At 37.9% G+C, this 20,558-nt stretch overlaps 1 protein-coding gene across 4 annotated transcripts in view; it reads left to right on the forward strand.

Moving 5' to 3' along the window:
* The window catches only part of UPF2 (UPF2 regulator of nonsense mediated mRNA decay), a 118,360-nt gene that overhangs the window by 45,293 nt on the left and 52,509 nt on the right, over positions 1-20,558 (forward strand). For all 4 annotated transcript variants that reach the window (XM_029953308.1, XM_029953307.1, XM_029953310.1 and 1 more), the window contains exons 8-9: positions 437-522; positions 17,891-17,999. In XM_029953308.1, coding sequence (XP_029809168.1) covers positions 437-522; positions 17,891-17,999 — 195 coding nt within the window. The remainder of the gene's footprint in view (positions 1-436; positions 523-17,890; positions 18,000-20,558) is intronic.

Here is a 20,558-nt window from a genome sequence, read left to right on the forward strand (position 1 = left end):
ATCTTTGCTCCTTTTTGATTATTATTATTAGCATTAGTAATTTTCTTGGCTCCTGGTAACTATTATTGCTCTTTCTAATTCTATCATAATATTTTTTTGATATTAATGTTGATTTACTTGACTTCAGTGAGGTCAAAGGCAGTAATTACACATTTCATATAATTATTTGTCAGACAGTTCATGGTAGGTCTTCAGCCAGTTCTTAACACTAGGTTGCAGTTAGAAAGTTTATGAAACATGTATTCTGAGACCTAAAAGGAGAGGATAGTTTAAGCTTAGTGATCCTTTAATTTGGCATATGCTTATACCAGTGTTCTAAAGCCATTTGAAATGTTTAGGAGCATGGAGAAGCCCATTGTAGCATGCAGAGTTTCTGCTTTTGTTAGCTAAACTTAAAAAAAAATTTAAGGAAAAAAGTTTGCTTTTTCTCCTGTAGGCAGCAATGGATTTTTGCATGAACATGAATACAAAAGCAAATAGGAAGAAGTTGGTACGGGCGCTCTTCATAGTTCCCAGACAGAGGTAGGTGCTAAACCCAAAATAACGTGCAAGTGGTTTTACTCTGTAGTGACGATTGTCAGATAAATGTTCTTTTTAATTATTTCTTCAAAATATCTCTTGTCAACAGAGATGATTATTTTTAGCATATTTCCTAGCATTTGTTTCTCATTGACTTCTGTCCTTTTGTTCATTAGCCCTATTGGAAATATTTCTTCTGATGTTTACCTGTTATTTTAAGAGAAAATATTTAAGAATAACAGCAATTTAATTAGAATAATAGTAACTTAATCATTTCTAGAAACAATTGGTTTACATTTTTGCTTTTGAGGAGAAAAAAATAAAAGATATGTAAGTTTTTTGTAGGGTTTTTATTTTGTATGAAGATGAGAATATCTAATCTTTACAGTCTGTATAAATGAAAAATTTCAAGTTCTTGTTATTATGCTATTTAGAGTTGAAAGTCACATTAGTGATTATGTTGTTAGTAATTCAAGAAGCATATTTAATTGTATAATGCTTTTAGAGATTAATAATGCTATATATGACACTAAGTTATTGGTCCTGAAAAATGCAGAACCACTCAGACTGTTAACTTCAGGATCCAGAGGAGATGCATTTCTGTCTATTCAACTATGAAACATAATTTTGGGAACTGTTTTGATGATTACATACAACATAGCTAAGATAATATATTTTTCCCCAGAAGATAAGGGTTATGAGGGATTTAACTAAAGTTTCTTGAGCAGAATTTTAATTAGGCTCACTCATTGGAGAGGCCCCCAGTCTCTTAATGTAATATTTCTCAGTGAAACAAAAAAAATTTTTTTCCTCTTATACTAGATTTTATCTCCTTTCACCATCATTAATATGAGCATTTGGTTTTCATGTTAGTGGGATGGGAAAGATGGAATATGTTAATAATATAATCACAAATTATGTACTTGAGATCAAGTCCTATAGATATTCTTATAATATACATTTCATCAAATTTAAGGTACCTTCATTTATGAGGTGCACAATTATTTTATGTACAGCTCAGAAAAAATAGTCAGTTACATTTAAGACCTTAATTGTCAGACACGTTCCACTTTCATGTATTTGTAAATGGGGAAAGAGTGTACCCCTTGAATAGATGAAAACTCAAATACTTTTTTTCCTCAATATCTTAGACCTGTTCTTTTTTTCAAGTGATTCCTTTTTTTGTTTATACAATGGAATATTTATTTCCAGGTTTTTCTTTTCAACTCTTTATTTGCATGAAAGAAGCACGTATTAACGATTATTTGAACTTACATAACATAGAGTAAGCCAAAGTTAGCAAAAATAAAAAGCCTGTTTACAAAAGAAATCATGCAGTGATGTTTCAGTAGTTTCCTTATTAAGGACCATGTCTCCTTGCATCCCCATTCTGTCCTGGTCCCCTATATCCTTCCCTCCCCAACCCCTCCTCCAACGCCCCCAAGGAAAGTCCTCAAAAACTATATACTGTTACTTGGTCTTATGCCTGTTGTATCTCTTACAACTTTATCTGTTTAACTCAGGAAATAGCTGCAAATTAGATGTACCTGGAATGTGCTAGAAACGTAGACTTAGAAGTAGTAAGAAGGGAAAATTTGTGGTTTGAGAGAGAAAAAAAGGCAAGACACAAGTGCTTAAAATGTATAGCATTCTAGAGCCATGAGGAAGAGACCACATAACTATGTACCTGAAATGCATAAATACAATCATTTGGGTTTTTGATAATCCAACTGAGTGATCAAGAAAGATTAAATTATGTTCTGCAATTTATTTATTAACTAATTCATTCAGAGTCTGTGGTATTCTGTGATTAGAGTTGGAGATATGGTGGTGGACAGGACAGATTAGGCTCTTATATTCATTCATACCACTTACAGTTTGGAAAAGAAGAAAGACAAAGACTTCTAAGTGCAGTTACCAAGAAGAGTCACAGCATGCTTTCAAGTATGCAGCAAGTGGAACTGATTGACTTAGTTGGAGGAGTCCGACGGACAAGGCTGCCTGGAACAAGGGTCGTTTGTGTGCGTCTGGAGAGAGGGGCTAGCTCGGCCAGGGCTGGCTGGGGAGAGGACTCATGGGGGGGGCGTTCTCATGGAGGCAGCGGCGCATGTGCGCAGAGCCAGAGACAGCAAAGGTCACGGCTTCACAGTATCGCAAAAGCTGCTTTCTTGGTTTTCAGGGGTGTTGTCCTCCAGACCAAGCTGCAGGGAGGAGGCCATGTTTACTTCTTTATCCCCAGCACGCAACATAATACTGGACATGTAGAAGGTGATAAAATTACATAACAGGGTATTTCATGCCGTTTCTTATCTAGCCGCCTTTCTGCTTCAGTAAGAATTCTAGGCACTCTTCCTCTTGCAGAATCCTGATCCGTTATGATTTCTTGAATACTTTTTGCTCTCTTTACTTCCAATTCTCTGTTTTCTAATCTGGGATGTTCTTTTTTTTTTTTTTTTAAAGTTTATTTGTTTTGAGAGAGCAGGGGAGGGGCAGAGAGAAAGGGAGAGAGAATCCCGAGCTGACTCCATGCTATCATCACAGAGCCCAGCTCAGGGTTGGAGTTCACAAACCATGAACTCCATGACCATGAGTGAGATCATGAACAGGACTGAACCCAGGAGTCAAACGCTTAACCAATTGAGCCACCCAGGTACCCCTACTTGGGGTATTTTTTATTTTTCCACCAAAAATTTCTGGCTCGCCCTTTAAATCTTAGCCTAAGAGTCAGCTTCCCTAAACAGTATCCTCACTTCCATTATGTCCATATAGGTGCCCTTACAGCACTTTCCACATAATGTCTTTGTGCAAAGAATCAGTCACATATCCCAGTGTTGTGTTGTCGCTCGTGTCCCTGCCAAAGCTTAACAACTACAGGCTTTTTAAAAGAGTTCTGGGGGTGCCTGGCTGGCTCCATCGGTAGAGCATCTAACTCTTAATCTTAGATTGAAAGTTAGGAGTCCCACACTGGGTGTAGAGATTACTTAAAAAATAAAAAAGAGAGTTCTGGATCTTTTCGTTTTGTACATTTTCAACACCAATATAGTTTTGGTAAGTGCCTGAAAATATTTGATGAATTAATGCTGGCCATATGCACATGTATAGTTTTGTTTTGGAAAATAAGTAGTGCATTTACAGGCCTCAAAACCCAGAAGTATAAGACATTTGTGTGCTGAAAAATATCCTTCAGTAGATCCTTGCCTCCCCATACCCAATTTCCACTCTTTCCAGTTGGAAACCACTGTCTCAATTCTTGTATATCCTTCCAAATTTTCTTTTTCATGTATAAGGAAAATGCAAATAGAGATCCTTACATTTCCTGTTTTTTATGCAAGGGCAACTTACCGTACTTGTCATTCTGAACCTTACTGTTTTCACTTAATAGCATATCTGGGAGATCTTTTCAGATCAGTATATAAAGATTTCCCTTGTTCTTTTAAAGCTCCAGATTTTCTATTTATGAATGTACCATATTTAACACTTTTGGACATTCTGGTCTTTGCTGTTACAAACAACGCTGTACTTGTACTTCCCCTTTCTTTTTTCTCCTCTTGATCATGTTAGCTACTGGTTAATCCATTTTAGTTTTTTTCACTAATATAACCCCTCAAGAAAACCAGCTTCCAAATTATAATGTATTCTACCATTTTATGAGTTTTTTACTCCTTATTTTTATCTTTGCTGATTACCTCTCTCTTCTGTTACTTCATTCCCTTACTTTTTTGGCATTTACTGTATTGTCCTCTGAGAATGGTCTTAGTTCTAACTTAGAATTTCTATTTTTATGTTTTATAGAAATTTTCCAATTTCAGTTTATATTTCCTTTTTGTTTCTTAAGGAGATGTTTGAGAAAGGCTTGAAACTTCCAGGTAGTGGAACTTTATTGTTTTAATTTTAATTTGGTTAATAATTGTATTCTTACTCTACTATGAGTAGAAAATACAGTTTATTCTTCTTGGAATTTTTTGAAATTTCCTTTCTGTCCTATTATAGAATCAATATTAGTGAACATTCCACAAGATTTTTTTTTTAAGACTACGTACTTTTTATATATATTTTTTCAAGTTTTTATTTTGAGAGACAGAATGAGCAAGACAGGGGCAGAGAGAGAGGGAGAGAATCCCAAGTAGGCTCTGCACTTTAACTTTGAAGACTGACATGGGGCCTAAACTCGCAAACTATGAGATCGTGACCTGAGCCAAAACCAAGAGTCAGACCCTTAACCGACTGAGCCACTCAGGTGCCCCTAAAGCTTACATTCTTTGTTTTTATGGCGCAGAGTTAAATGTACTGGCGGGGAAGTTTACAGTATTAAATAACTTTTATTAAGTTCTTCTGTTTTCTTGACCTTTTTTGTCCACTTGCCCAGGGGTCCTGGGCTGAGAGGTAATTTAAAGACTACTGTTGATGATGTGTGTTGTTTTCCTAACTACTGTGATTTTAGTTTTTCAAATGTTACTGTTGTGTTATTTGGTATGAAGACAAAACTTACACTTCGTTGTGAATTTCACCTTTTATCATTATAAAGTGTCATTCTTCATTTTATTTTTGTTTTTTTGGCCTGATCATTATCTGGTATTTACATTATAATTTCTAATTTCATTTTACTTGTGTTTTCATAGTATGCTTTTGCTCTTTTATATTCAGTTTTTCAGCATAGCTTTATTTTAGTTGAGTCTTTCTTATATGTTCTTTGTGTATGTGTGTGTGAGAGAGAGAGAGAGAGAGAGAGAACGAGCTGGGGATGGGTAGAGGGAGAGTGCAGGCTTAGGAGAGGGACAGAGAGCGAGAATCTTAAGCACTTAATCTGAGCAGGGAGCCTGACATAGGGCTCGATTCCACAACCCTGGGATCATGATCTGAGCTAAAATCAAGAGTTGGACTGTCAACCTAGTGAGCCATCCAGGTGCCCCTATCTTATATATTCTTGAATTGAATTTTATTTTGAGAATTATTCTGAAAATGGGTTTCTTGGGGGCGCCTGGGTGGCTCAGTCAGGTAAGCATCTGACTTCGGCTCAGGTCATGATCTCATGATTCGTGGGTTCAAGCCCTGCGTCAGGCTCTGTGCTGACAGCTAGCTCAGAGCCTGGAGCCTGTCTTTGGATTCTGTGTCTCCCTCTCTCTCTGACCCTCCCCTGCTCACGCTGTCTCTCTCAAAAATAAAAACATTTTTAAAAATTAGGGAAAAAAAGAAAATACGTTTCTTATAATTAAGTTAGGAGTTTTATGTTATTTTTTAAAATAATTTTATTTAAAAAATCTTTTAAACAATTTTATTTAAAACATTTTTAATGTTTATTTTTGATAAAAGAAAAAGTGGGGAGGAACAGAGAGAGAGGGAGACACAGAATACAAAGCAGGCTCCAGGCTCTGAGCTGTCAGCACAGAGCCCAATGTAGGGCTCAAACTCACAAACCATGAGATCATGACCTGAGCTAAAATCTGACACTTAACTGACTGAGCCATACAGGTGCCCCTAATTTTATTTTTTGTAATGTTTATTCATTTTAAGAGAGAGCTAGAGATCACAAGTAGGGGAGGAGCAGAGAGCGAGAGAGAATCCCAAGCAGGATCTACACTGTCAGCACAGAACCCAACGTGGGCTTGAACACATGAGCCATGAGATCATGACCTGAGCCAAAATCAAGAGTCAGATGCTTAACTGACTGAGCCACACAGGCACCCCTAGGCCTTTTACGTTTTTGATAAGACAGATACAACTGGTCCAAATTCTGTTTATATTACTTGTCTTTTTTGGTTTACTTTTTAATTATTTTTTAATGTTTGTTTATTTTTGAGAGCGAAAGAGGCCGAGCACTAGTGGGGGAGGGGCAGGGGGCACAGAACCCGAGGCAGCTCCAGGCTCTCAGCTGTCAGCACAGAGCCTGACGTGGGGCTGACAACCAGGAGCCGTGAGAAACCATGACCTGACCCAAAGTCGGCCGCTTAACCAACTGAACCACCCAGGAGCCCCACTTTTTTGGTTTCATTTTTAAAAAGTCTTTCATTGTGTAATCTGTATTTCATTTGCCATACCTTTTTCTGATTGGAGGAAGGTTTGTATTTTTATTTTAGTAGTTACTTTCATAATTACTGGTTTGGTTCTTGGTCATTTATTTACAGTGTTGTTCCTACCACAAGTGATGATAAAATTAACTGTGTTCTTGTCCTTTCTTCTCAGTTCCTCTCCTCACCCATCTGATATTGGTCCATACTGTTATCTCCCTTAACGTTTTTCCTTTTTTACTGTGAAGTGTGCTTATGCTTGTGTCCTATGGTTATCGGCTTGAATGTTAATTCACTTGCAACACTACCCGTGGGAAGCCAAAAGCTTACCAGACTCACCGTCCTCTTTTCCATTCTCCCTCCCCTGGTTTTGTCACTATGTTGATAACACATCCTGATAGGGAATATGACATTTACATATTTGTCACTCTAACCCCCTCATTTGTTTTATCTTAGGTCTGCAGTTTGGAATATTCCATATTCCATGCTCCCTGCCAGTCTTGTTTCTCTAGTTTCCTCACTTACTTTTTCATTTCTTTTTTTTTTTTTTTTTGCTGAAGTTTTTCTTCTAATAGCTTTTTGAAGGAGAGTTCTTGTACAGAGTGCTGTGTCTGTAGATTTGTTATAACCTGACAGGACAGCTTTGCTGGCTATAGGATCTATGGCTCATACCTTTTCCCTGAATACTTTTTAGGTGTTACTCCGGGGTCATCTGGCATTTGCTACCACTGTGGAGAAATGGAGGCTAGCCTGTCTTTTTATTGACTTGGTCATTCATTTGGCTGCTCAGCTAATTTTCTTTCTAGTAAATCCAGTGGCTTTACTGGAATGGAGATGCTGTGTTGTTTATCATTCTGGGTCACTCCACATCCTTTCAGTTTTCGTGTGGAATGCTTCAGGGACATTTCCTCATTTCCGTCTTTAAATATGTTTGAGTACGTGTTCTGTCTTCTTGTTGTGGTTTTCTTTTTTAGGTACTCCAGATATGCACATGTTGACTCTTTCTTGCATATGTCTAGCTATCATATTTTCCCTGATCACTTTTTTCAGGGTCGTCTTTTCTTATCCTTGGTCTCTTACTCAGTGTTCTACACAGTCTGTTCCTCCCCTGTGTTCCCTTCTGCATTTCTTCTGGATTCATTTAGTATTTTTAAATTCATAGCAAAATGTTTGGTCATAATTTTCATATATTTGATGGCAGTTATTTTTCTGGTAAATTTTGGTATTTTTAAAGGAGCTGTTTCTTTTCTTTGTTCTTTCCTTCTCTGCTTTTAAAATTTTTTAAATTATGTTTTTAAAAAGTAATCTCTAAGCTGGGCTGCCTGGGTGGCTCAGTTGGTTGGGCGTCTGACTTCAGCTCAGGTCACAATCTCACAGTTTGTAAGTTCGAGGGCCACATCAGTCTCTGTGCTGACAGCTCAGAGCCTAGAGCCTGCTTTGGTTCTGGGTTTCCCTCTGTCTCTGCCCCTCCTCCACTTGTGCTCTGTCTCTGTCTCTCAAAAAATAAATAAACATTAAGGAAAAGTAATCTCTATGCCTAACATGGTGCTCAAACTCACGACCCTGAGACCAAGAGTCGCACACTCTACTCACTGAGCCAGCCGTGCACCCTTTGTTTTTTAAATAAATAGTGATTAATAATATTGATAAATCAATTTCAAAAATTTGCCCTATTGAATTAGCTCTCTGTTCACTTTTCACTTGTGGCTTCTGCTATAATTACCTTGCATTGAATCTGCACTGATTTGGTAGCCTCAGCCACACATTCTGCAGCATTTGGGTTTGCTCTGAAAAATGAGGTTTACAGACTTCATCTTATATCATTGCCATAGTTTGCAAGACTGCTGTGGCAGTGGCACGGGAGAACAGTGTGTGGACTCAACTCCTTCTCTAGGTACCAGGGACAAACAGTGTTGCCGCATTTACACTCAGCCCAAAGCGTGACAGGGATCACAAGAACATTCAGAAAACGTGGAGAAGCGCCTGGAGCCTTGGGCTAGCACTGCTGTCTTTGCTTAACAAATACAGGGAATTGCTTTGGGTCATTGGATTTGTATTTCTCCAGTAAGTTCTCTTCCTGAAAACACTATGATACTAATTATGGTCGGGCTGGTAGCGGGAAGTCTGCTCAGCAGTGGAGTTTGCAAGTAGTGTTGTCGGTTACTCTTCACTGGCTTTTCTGTGTTTTAAATGCATTTCAAGTGAGCTGGGTTATAGAAAAACCTCTAGTTTGTATAAGAGCAGTTGTCTCATCTACCTGCTTTTCTAGTATAAATAGTACTCTCTAATCTCTAACAGTTTCGGTGTTTAGTTAAAACTTTGTCTTTTTAATGTTCCTGAGTGATTTGGAACATCAAGGCCTCTGTTTACACAGTGGTGTAAAATGGTATATTAGAGTCTTGGACTAGGTTAATGTTTTCTTGGTGACTGTATAATTTTATTGATCAGAAAAACCTTTAATTTTGAAAGTTTTTTTGTTGTTCGTGTCTTAATCCTCAGGCATCCTCTACCTTACCTGCAACATTTGGCTTGTCCTGAGGATGATAGCTGGGTCTCTAGGGAGGCTTGAGTACAGAGGTAGTAGTCAAGTGCCACTGAGTCCTCTCTCATTCTGTTTCTCGTTCCCTTTGCATTTGCTCTCGTACATTCACAAGCCCTTCTCCATCTTTCACTGATTTTATTCATTCAACCTTGAATGAATCACCTTTAAGGGGAGCAATAAGAAGAGGAACAAAAATGTTGGGTCTAGAGTGAGCAGACTAGAATATTCTCCTGGGAGAATTGTATTGTACATATAAGTGGACCTGCATGGTTCAGACCTATATTGTTCAGGGATCAACTGTATGTAGGTTGCCCCCACTAACTGGAAGTGGAGTGTTCCTATAAAACCCTTTTTAAGCCAGAATGGTGTAAAGCAAAGCAGGAAGTATCATAAATTCATACGGAAAAGGTTTTGAATGTGCCAAGACCCAATGAAAACCCTCTCTTAGGCTTTTGTGATACCTTGGGACACATTGTGATAACAGGATCCAAAATCCATCTAGGTGAGGCACAGGTGCTCACAGACACAGTTCAGAGCTGTGGGGATTTGATGCTGAGGTGCAGGGTTCCTGTGGGTGGAGGCTGGCCGGGCCACTCTCGCTATGCCTGCTCTGTGCTGCCTCTGTAGGTGCTTCCTGCAAAACCAGCACTGAACACTGTATGCTTCTCACCTTTTTTTTTTTGTAAAAATGGGAAATCCTCTTTGGATTTCTTCCAGTTAGCAAAAAACAGGTGCAAATGTAGGTCTTAAGGAAAAGCAAAGTGGCATGATGTTAACTTTTGAAAGGCAGGGGGTCCAGATGCTAGAGAATTTGACTTGTCTTACTTAGTCTGTATAGTTTGATTTAGGAAGCACAAAACTAGGTAAGTGTTAATATTCTTTATACTTCTTTTCCTTTAAAAAAAAAACCCCAGTTTTTTTGAGATAATGATTCACATCCTGTACAATTCACTTATTTGAAGTATACAGTTCATTGTTCTACATATATGCAGCCATCGCTATGATATTTTAAACATTTATGTCCCCAAAGAAACCTCCTGTCCATTAGTAGTCAATCCCATAATTTCTCTGCCCACCCTTTCCCCTGAAAAACTACCAACCTACTTTCAGTTGCTTTGGAGTTGCCTGTTCAGAGTATTTCATATAAATGAAATCATACAATATATACCTTTTGAACCTACCTTCTTTCACTTAGTATAATATAATGTTTTCAATGTTCATCCATGTTGTAGCATGTGTTTGAATTTCCTCCTTTTAAAAGCTGAATAATGGTCTGCTGTAGATACACCATATTTTATTTACCCATTTATCAGTTGGTGGACATTTGGATTGTTTAGACTTTTTAGTTACTTGGAATGATGCTGATATGGTTACTTGTGTGGATGTTTTCATTTCTCTTGGGTATATATCTAGGGGTGAAATTGCTGTGTCCTATAGTAACTCTTTAATATTTTCAGTAATTGCCCAACTTTTTCAGAGTGGCTGCACTATTTTACATTCTCGTCAGCAGTGTATGAAGGGTCCAGTTTCTCTACATCCTCACCAACACTGCTTATAGCCATCCTAGTGGGTGAGAAGCGGTACCTCACTGGGAGTTCAGTTTGCGTTTTCCTAATGGCTGCTGGTTTTAAACATCTGTTCATGTGCATATTGGCTTTTTGTATGTCTTCTTTGGAGAAAAACCTATGAATCTTTTGTCCACTTTTCAATTATGTTATTTTTAATTATGGAGTTGTAAGAGTTCTTTACATGTTCTTTATGCATTTGCCTTATCATATATAAATTGCAAATATTTTCTCCTGTTCTTTGAGTTGTCTTTTCACTTTCTTGATATCATTTGTAGTACAGACATTTTAAAATGTGGTGTCCCATCTGTACAAATTTTTTCCTCTATACAGTTTTTAAAGGTTTGGTCTGAGACATGTTTAAATTTTAGTGTATTTTTCCTTCACTAAATAAATGGTTAAAAACAATCTTATAGCCTGGCATTTTATCTCTCAGAAGGACTCTACAGAAACGAAATCAAGTAGAAATTCCCTTAGATACTTCATATTATTTTGCAGTTAATTTATAATATAACTGTAACACACATATAATTGAAGTTGCATATAATGTGTTCATATCTTAAGTATATATATGTATCTATCATGTAGCTCAGGCTAGAGATCAGACCTGGCACCTCAGGAGGCCCCCCTCACCTTAACTAACTTTTGGAATGTAAAGTCAGAATCAGGCACAGTGCCTAGGAATGTCTTAGTTCCTATTCTGGTATAGATGAACCCAGCATTGGTTTTAATGACTTTGAAGCCATATGGATTGTGAAGATTTTACCGATGAATGATCAGAATCTCTTTAGATTAATCTAAGCAAACTGTTCAGAGAGTGAAACGCTTCTCTTGATTGTTGAACAGCTTTTCCTTATAGACTTTCGAAGCCAATTAGCGTGGTCTGCCACTTGATGGCACTGTTGTCCTGATAGCGTCAGCATTGCTGAAACCATCTCCAGAGCATTTGGTTGTTGATTTCAGAGTAAATGACTTCCGTCTTTTATTATGTTTCATCCTTTTTGAATCATCATCTGCTTCATTGTTTCAACAGAGAAAATCCTTTGTATTCTTTAATTGAATGGTAGCAGTGTTCTTTCACATTGGTTCTCTTTCTAGGCATTTTTGAACAAGATAAAATTAATAGCTTCCACCAGTTAAATTCTTTAGATTTTAAGGAAGAGGGAAAACCTGGACATTTCTTTTAGAAAGCTGATTGATTACAAGATAAAAACCTTTAAGAATTTCTTTTCTTTCCCATCAGTAACAAAAGTGTGTGTGTTTCTGCATTCTTGTTACTTGTAATTAATGACTAGATGTTTACTAATGACTTGATCATTAACTGCTAGTGAGGTAACTTAAATGTGTGATTCAAGACCTTGAAAATATAAGCAAGGTTTTATTGTTTAAGAAAACATTGTTTTTAAAATTATTCACTCATTAACTGTTGGAAAAAAAATAATCATCATTCTCTTAGGAGATGAAAATTCAGTTTTCAAAGGAAGGGTTTATTTTCTAGTTGACTTTCAGAAAAGTCTAAGGAAACATATGGCTGGCTTAAATTTTAACACGGAAACTTGCTTTTTAGGTTGATTCAAATGTTTCATTTTGTGTTTAATACCTTTAAATGATTGGTATAGCATTTGGCACTCCTCTTGCAGGCTTGCATGCATAGAGGAGTAGAAAAGACATAAAAACACACTTAAGCAGAACTAACATTTAAGAAATACATAATATCTTACCTTATTTACAGTATAAAGGATTTTATTTTGTGAAGTAATGAATCAATAGTCAGAGTTTGAAGACTTAAATAGGGCAGGGTGACATTTAGTATCAGCTGTCCCTTTAATTGTTAAAGGAATAATGGAAAAAGAGGAATTTTAGAAACTCATTAGTTTTGAAAAAGATGTGGTGGGCTTTTCAGAGTAGTGAATTCTGAGAAAATGGAATATTTAACTTTACTTTCACATAACCAATCCCCACAGAATAAAAACCAGGGTTACTAACTACCTGGAAAGACATACAAGAGTTAAGATCTTCCAGGGAATTCTTAAACCATTTTTTAAATCGCTGTGGAAGCTGAAAGTACTTAGCTGTGTTATTAGTTCACAAATGTGCGCCTGAATAGGTAGCAAGGACTACTTTCCTTTAAAAAGGATATCTATATCTGCCTTTCTTTTGGGACTGGAAATCAGATTGGGCTGATTTTCTAGAAGAAGGAATAAATGAAACAAAGTGTAAGTGACTTTTCCAGGAAAAGAAGAAAAAGAAAATGATATAGGTTGGTTTTTGATGCTAAATGAGTATCTGTTGACACTTTTGATGCTAAATGAGTATAATCTCAGATTGTGTTGAAAAATACATCTAGAAAGACGAGATAAAAATTAATTTTAAAAACTCAAAAGCTGGTTCTTAATATCCAAATGGAGAAGCAGTTAGAAAATAATTTAAAAAACATTTATTTTGAGGGCACCTGGGTGGCCAGTCGGCTAAGTGTCCGACTTCAGCTCAGGTCATGATCTTCTTGTCCGCGAGTTCAAGCCCCGCAATCAGGGTCTCTGCTGGCAGCTCAGAGCCTGGAGCCTGTTTTAGATTCTGTGTCTCCCTCCCTCTCTCTGCCCTTCCCCCACTCATGCTCTGTCTCTCTCTATCTCAAAAATAAACAAACACCAAAAAAGCCATTTTATTTGTTGAAAAAAATTTTAACGTTTAGTTATTTTTGAGAGAGAGAGAGAGAGAGAGCGTGTGCATGTGTGTGCATGGGGGAGGCACAAAGAAAGAGGGAGACACAATCTGAAGCAGGCTCCATCAGCATCTGTGCTGACAGCTCAGAGCCTGACGTGGGGCTCGAACTCACAAACAGTGAGATCATGACCTGAGCTGAAATTAAGAGTTGGATACTTAACCGACTGAGCCACCCAGGTGCCCCAAGAAGAAGAACATTTTAAAAGTTTAAGAAAGGAGCCAGGTGATAAGCTAAAAATATTTTTTAAAACACTTGAAAATCTCATTGAAACATAATTTTTTGGAAAAGATACATTTCCAAACTATTTCAAGATAACGTAGACCAGTGAAACTATCAGATAATTTCAACTTAAGTAGTCTAAGGCTAGATAGCTTTATTGAGTTCTTTCAATCTTTTATGGAACAAGTAATTTCTCTGCCTTCTTGGTTATAGAAAAGCAACCTTGTCACTTCATAGTATAAATAGTCAGAATCTGACTGCCTATTCAATCTCATTTTTGAATGTTGGTACAAAAATTCTAAGCAAAACACTAGCAAATCATATTTAAGAGTGTATTTTTTAAAATCCAGTAGGTTCAAAGGCAATTAATCTTACGAATAGAAAGATATTTTTTAATGTTTTTATTTATTTTTGAGAGAGAGCATGCAAGCCAGGGAGGGGCAGAGAGAGGGGGACAGAGGATCTAAAGTAGACTCTGAGCTGACAGCAGAGAGCCTGACGTGGGACCCGAATTCATGAACAGTGAGATCATGACCTGAGCTGTAGTCGGATGCTCAACTGCCTGAGCTACCCAGGCACCCCTAAAAAGATACTTTAGGTAGGAAGCATAGATACAACATAGGAAAAATAAGAAACCATATGATTATCCTATTAATTGCATAAAATATATTTGATATGCTAGCTTTGATAATATGTACAACTTGAAGCTTATTATTTTTATAAAAGTATCAAATAACACTTCCTCATTATGGCGAAGAATATTTTAAGACTGGGAGTGCCTGGGTGACTCAGTTAGTGCTCACCCGGGCGCTCACCCGACTTTGGTTTAGGTCATGATCACACAGTTTGTGGGTTTGAGCCCCATATCGGGCTCTGTGCTGACAGCTCAGAGCCTGGAGTCTGCTTCAGATTCTGTGCTGACAACTCAGAACTTCAGATTCTGTGTCTCCCTCTCTCGCTGCCCGTTCCCTGCTCACACTCTGTCTCAAAAATAAACAAACATAAAAAAATTTAAAAAGAATATTTTAGACTGAAAGCTAACCAGTAACATTTTTGATGGTACCAGTAACATTTATTTATCTAACAAATGTTTACTGAGTACCTATTATGTTGTTGGCACGGTCTTTGAGTACGAATAACTGTCTCCCATGGGTTGTCCATTGTAGTAAGAAAGTGACAAGATGCATAAGCATAACAAGTAAGTAGATTATATAATATGTTAGAAGGTGATAAATACTGTTTTATTATTTTTAACTTTAAAAAATTTTTTAATGTTTATTTCATTTCTGAGAGAGAGAGAGACAGCATGAGTGGGGGAGGGGCAGAGCCTGATGTGGGACTCGAACCCACAAACTGCGAGATCATGATCTGACCAAAAGTCAGTCACTTAACCAACTGAGCCACCCAGGTGCCCCGATAAATACTGTTTTCAAAAACTAGTGCAGGGTGGGGTTGGGTGGATTTGCGGTTTCAGTGGAGTATTTGGAAGAAGTCAAGACTTAGTGTTTGTGAGGGAGTAAGTGGTGTAGATATTTGGGGAAAGAGAAGGACATTTTCCCGCTGAAGGAAAAGCCAGTACAGAGGTTCTGGGGTGAGCTTTCCAGCCGTGGGAGGATTATCGAGGACCACTGAGACTAGAGATCACGGAAGCGCTATTTGAGAGTCACAGTGCAAGCCCCTAACCCCTAGTTATTCCTAATGAGCTCTGCTCTTGCATTCCTTCAGAGTATTCTCCTTTATTCTGATCTGTAGTTTGGCAGTTGGGAGTGATAGACCTAGGCATGGGTTTAAAGTTGTTTATGGGCCCCTGGGTTCCTCAGTCAGTTAACCGTCTGACTTTGGCTCGTGGTTTGCGGGTTTGAGCCCCGGATCAGGCTCTGTGCTGACAGCTCAGAGCCTGGAGTCTGCTTCAGATTCTGTGTCTCCCTGCTCCGCCCCTGCTCACAGTCTGTCTCTCTCTCTAAAATAAACATTAAAAATTTAAAGTTTGTTTGTATTTGGTAATTGTCTATAAACTGAAACAGGAAAATGTATTTTTTCATGAAGTGGGTTTGAAAAACAAATGAAAAATCTAGTATTGTAAACTAAAATGTATCGTAATTGTATTAAAATGTAATATTCCAACCAAAGTTTGAAAATTTAAAAAGTATATTTGCTATTAGTGTGGATCCATTTGTTAAGCAAAAAAATTGAAATTTCGTTGGTCTTAGGCTTTTTTGAACAAATAGACATGAAGGAGGTTACTGCATATTTATCAGAGTATTTTACAGGAATACTTCATTTTTGTAACATCAAGGGAACAATGTGATCTACATGTATATATTTTCTGTGATAGGAACTTAACCTTTAGTTGATAAAGTGTCTTAAATTAAAGAAATATTTAATATTTAACATTGTTATGATTCAGATTTTTACTTAGTGGATTGAACTTTTTTTTAACGTTTATTTATTTTTGAGAAGGAGCGCGCATGCGCACGAGCAAGTGAGGCTGGGGCAGAGGGAGAGGGAGACATAATCTGAAGCAGGATCCAGGCTCCGAGCTGTCAACACAGAGCCCGATGCAGGGCTTGAACCCGATCATGACCTGAGCTGAAGTCGGATGCTTAACCGACTGAGCCACCCAGGTGCCCCTAATGGTTTGAACTTTTTATTATTTCAGTAAAGAAGGATATGATGCCTTTAACAAAACTTGTTGAGCTACTACTATAAAGTCACTATTTTAAAAATTTTTTCTCAACATCTATTACCTTCTTTCTGAAATGATCAGATTATTTACCTCGTTAAATGGTTATTAGTATCAGCAAGTTAAATAATGTATATTAGATGTGTAGGACAGCTTGGCATGTTAGTGAGAACTACATAAGTGATCATTTATAAAAGACATGATGGTCAAGAAGAAACACAAAGTTTTTCAGACTCTTAGGTATGAATTTGAGCACTTTTCTCCCCTTTTGAATTTACCTCCATTCTTCCTTTCTTTGCAGTTTATCTTCTTCCAGCTCAGGCTTAATCTGTCCATGTTGGGAGTTTTTCAGATCTCATCCTAAGCCTTGCATAGTGTACAGACTTCTCTCTGATGATAAAACCATTTTCTCATATTATTCTATAGTGATGTGCTTAGAGCTAACCAAGGCATGTAGGATTGTTTGTTTCTGTCCTCAAGGACTTTAGGCTATGGTAATTTTTTGAGATCTTGGGTTAAATTTGAATAGTTGTAAATTATTTTTTAATATTTATACATTTTTGAGAGAGAGAGAGCGAGAGCACGTGCAGGTGGAGGAGGGGCAGAGAGACACAGAGTCCGAAGCAGGCTCCAGGCTCAGAGCTGTCAGCACAGAACCCAACTTGGGGGCTCAGACCCACAAACTGTGAGATCATGACTTGAGCCCAAGTTGGACGTTCAACTGAGTGAGCCACCCAGGCGCCCCAAATTTATAGTTTTTAAAATTGTTTTCTCACTGTCAACTCCCCATTACTTGGTGTTGTCAGTGCAGCTGCTGTTGTGAGTTCCTCACTGCTTCTCATCTGCAGCATCTGATCGGTTCAGTGTTGCGTCATTGGGTGATCAAGTTTCATAAAATAATGTCTGTGGCAGAAATGGGAAATAAATTTTAGCTCGTGTGTTCATTCTGATTAGTAGCAGCCACTTTGAGTGCTGTGTTAATAAGCAGGATTCTGGAGCTGCATTCAAGTTTTATGCTCTCACAATGAAAGGGGGTGGCGGTGTTTGTCATTTGTTGTCTAGAGCAAGAGGGGATAGGCGCTGTGGGAGAATCTAAATCAGTTCTGTGATGAGGAAGGTACAGAAGTTACCGTGTGGTTTTGCGGTAATCTTTTGCCTTCTTAGATGCCTTCCTTGTTATGGTTTACCCCTTCCCTTTAGACGGTAAAGTTTCCAAATAACTAATCCATGGATAAATGAAGGAAATAGTTTTAAAATAATTCTGTCTTACACTATTTGAGTTACCTTTAGGTTTGTTTACTCAGCAATTATGTGATTAAAAATTTAGGCCATGTCAAAACTTAGTGTTTTCTGTGCTTGATATTTCCTATTTTATCAAAATTGTATACTTAGTGAAATTGCAGATGTACATTAAATGCATGGGATCGAAAATACCAGATTATTAGTAAGCTTTTACAAAGCAAATTGAATTTCCATATGCTTCATTATGATGGCAATAATAGGCACGTCTGTATGAGTTACTAGTTTTTATCATCATTTAATGTATAAATATATCTGAGAAGCTTTAAATTTTAAAATGAATTACTTCTGGTATGTCTTTCCACTTACATATATCACATATAACTTTTGCAGGTTGGACTTGCTACCATTTTATGCAAGATTGGTTGCTACATTGCATCCCTGCATGTCTGATGTAGCAGAGGATCTTTGTTCCATGCTGAGGGGGGATTTCAGATTTCATGTATGTATTTAAGCATTTATTTTGTTATATGTATACACACACATACATATATATACACATATAAGTTAAGTGCAGATTCTTCAGTTTAACATAAGGTTATTGTATTGGTAAGCATATTTTTAAATTTCGATAGTGGTTTAACAGTTCAGATGAATGGACTTAACGAGCTTTTAAAATGTGGATTTTCTCAACAAAGCTTGAAATTGATAAGTGATGTTCCAGTTTGGAGATGAGCTTTTGCTGCTACCTTGTTTCCTACAGGTACTGCACTTTCAGCTTTCTGTAAAGTCAGAACCATTCTCTGAGGTCAGGAGAGTCAGCAGGTCTCATTGGTGTTCGCAGGAGAAACATAGGATTGGCCATTCAAGTCGGGGCACAGCGCCTGCAGGAGGCCTGGTCAGGTGTTGGGAGTCCAGACACCGAGAGCACCCGACGTTGCAGAATTGCTCTGATCGGTGAATGCCGTCGTGGCCTGCCTTGTACCGATCCTTCCCTGAACAGCCTTTCCCTTGACTAGCAGTCAAGGACCTGTTTCCCGCTCCTTTCCCTTTCTAGTCCTAGGAGTCTCATGTGTTTGTTAGTGGTTCTCCAAATCCGTATTACCCCATCACCTCGGGCAGGTGATACAAATTACAAGGGTGAAAGGAATAAAATGACTCCTTTCAAGTGTCTGAAAGTAGACTTTTTGTCAGTATATTGCAAAGACATGAAATTCAAGTGATTCTGTTAGCCAGTGGACAAATTGTGTTGACACGATTTAGCTTTATAGCAAGTTGCTTAGAATGCAAATAAATATTTACTGTGCTCAATATCCCACTTTATTGCACTTGTTATACAGAAATTGGTATTGCTGAGCACTCAGAACAGAAACAGTTCCTGAGATCTAGAATCTCACAACATAGTTGGGAAGACATGACATAAATACAAAAATAAGCATGAAATAAACATTTAAACTCTAAATATATTCAATATTATAAGGAATGACATGCTTAATTGCCACATGAATTGTTCAAGAGTGAGAGCCTTGAGTTCAGAGGAAGGAGAGAACCTCGTGGGGTGTGGTTGACTCTAAAGGCTTCGTGCCTGGAGCGTAGGTGAGATTTGTGGCTAACATTTTTCTGGGGCAGTTTTAACTAAAGTACGTTTTCGATTTTTATGGATAGTGTTAAGCAAGGACAGGATTCTGTGTTTCAAAAAAAGTTTGGAAACACTGAGATCAAGAAAGTTAAATGGTTGTGTTTTGTTTTACTACAAGAATTCCCAAAGCGTTAATAGGATAATGTGCGCTATGAACCTCCTGGAAGGAGCCACATATGTAGTCTCTCAGAGAACACGCTCTGGTAAATGCTGCTGGTTCAGGGACTGATGAGTCAGTTGTGATATTCTGGTTGATAGATCTAATCCCATCATGCAGAACAAGAAACTGTTTTACTGGCAGCCGGGATGACTCTATCATGTGAGTTATATGCACATAGCCCTCGGTGGCATCTGAAATTACACAACACACAAGTTGCTGGACCAAGCTCAATTACTGCTTTTGGTGAGAAACTTAAAAGTAAGAATATTCTATTCATGTATACTTCCCCTCCCACCTTTGATAACTGGGGTGGGAGTTGAGGGTATTGTCCCTGATGTGATGGTCCATCACAACTCAAAGACTGACCGACTTCTAGGAGAACGCTGTGGGAACACTGCGCTCAGGGGAGAGAAGAGAAAGGACTTGAGGTCTGCCTCCTCCTTGATCTGTCTTCCCAGCCCCAGGTCTGCAGACTCTGCCAGCGACTTTTCAGCCTCTCTCTCTCTCTCTGCTCAAAACTTTCCCATCCTTAAATGAAAATAAAATAAAAGCAACAAGAAAATGTCTCCCAGTCTCACTCCTATCCTCTTTCACTTGCTTCTTGTTTGAGTTTTTTTAGAGTATACTTGCCTCTTCTGTTTCTTCGAAGACATTTGTCCTCTGTCTTCCCATCCTGGCCACCCTGGCAGAGACCACCAGTGTCCTCCTAACCCCTCCATGTTAGTTGTTGTCCTGGCAGATTCTAAACTGCTGGGCTCCTCTTTTTTCTGTCATACTGTCTCCACCACTTGGTAGCATTGTTAACTTTGGTCAAGTTACTTAGGTGGTATAGACTGGTATCTTTTTATCCTGGTATCTTTTTAAATGGGATTGTTCTTATGGATTAAACTAAATGGATATAAAGTTCATCACACAGTACCCAGATATAGATATAATAATAATAATAATAATCCTTTGTCTCCTACCATTCTCTCCTGGTTCTTACTGATGACTGCTATTCTCAATATCATTTATCAATAGTAAAATATTTTTTACTTTTTTCCAGCTGAGTTTATATATTTACATTCCCCACACTTTGCTCCCTTCAACCTCTTTTTTTGACAGGAATGCATTTTACCCAGGATTCAGTTGACCTCGATTTCTCAGCAACCTCAAATACATACTTCTTGCCAGAACCTCTCTCTTGGTGCTTAGTCTGTTCTCATGTACTTGTAGCTAAATATGTCCGTAAAAAAATCTCAGTACCTCTTAAAAACATCTTT

This window comes from Suricata suricatta, chromosome 10 (genome assembly GCF_006229205.1).
Source record: "Suricata suricatta isolate VVHF042 chromosome 10, meerkat_22Aug2017_6uvM2_HiC, whole genome shotgun sequence".
NCBI classification, from domain to species: domain Eukaryota; kingdom Metazoa; phylum Chordata; class Mammalia; order Carnivora; family Herpestidae; genus Suricata; species Suricata suricatta.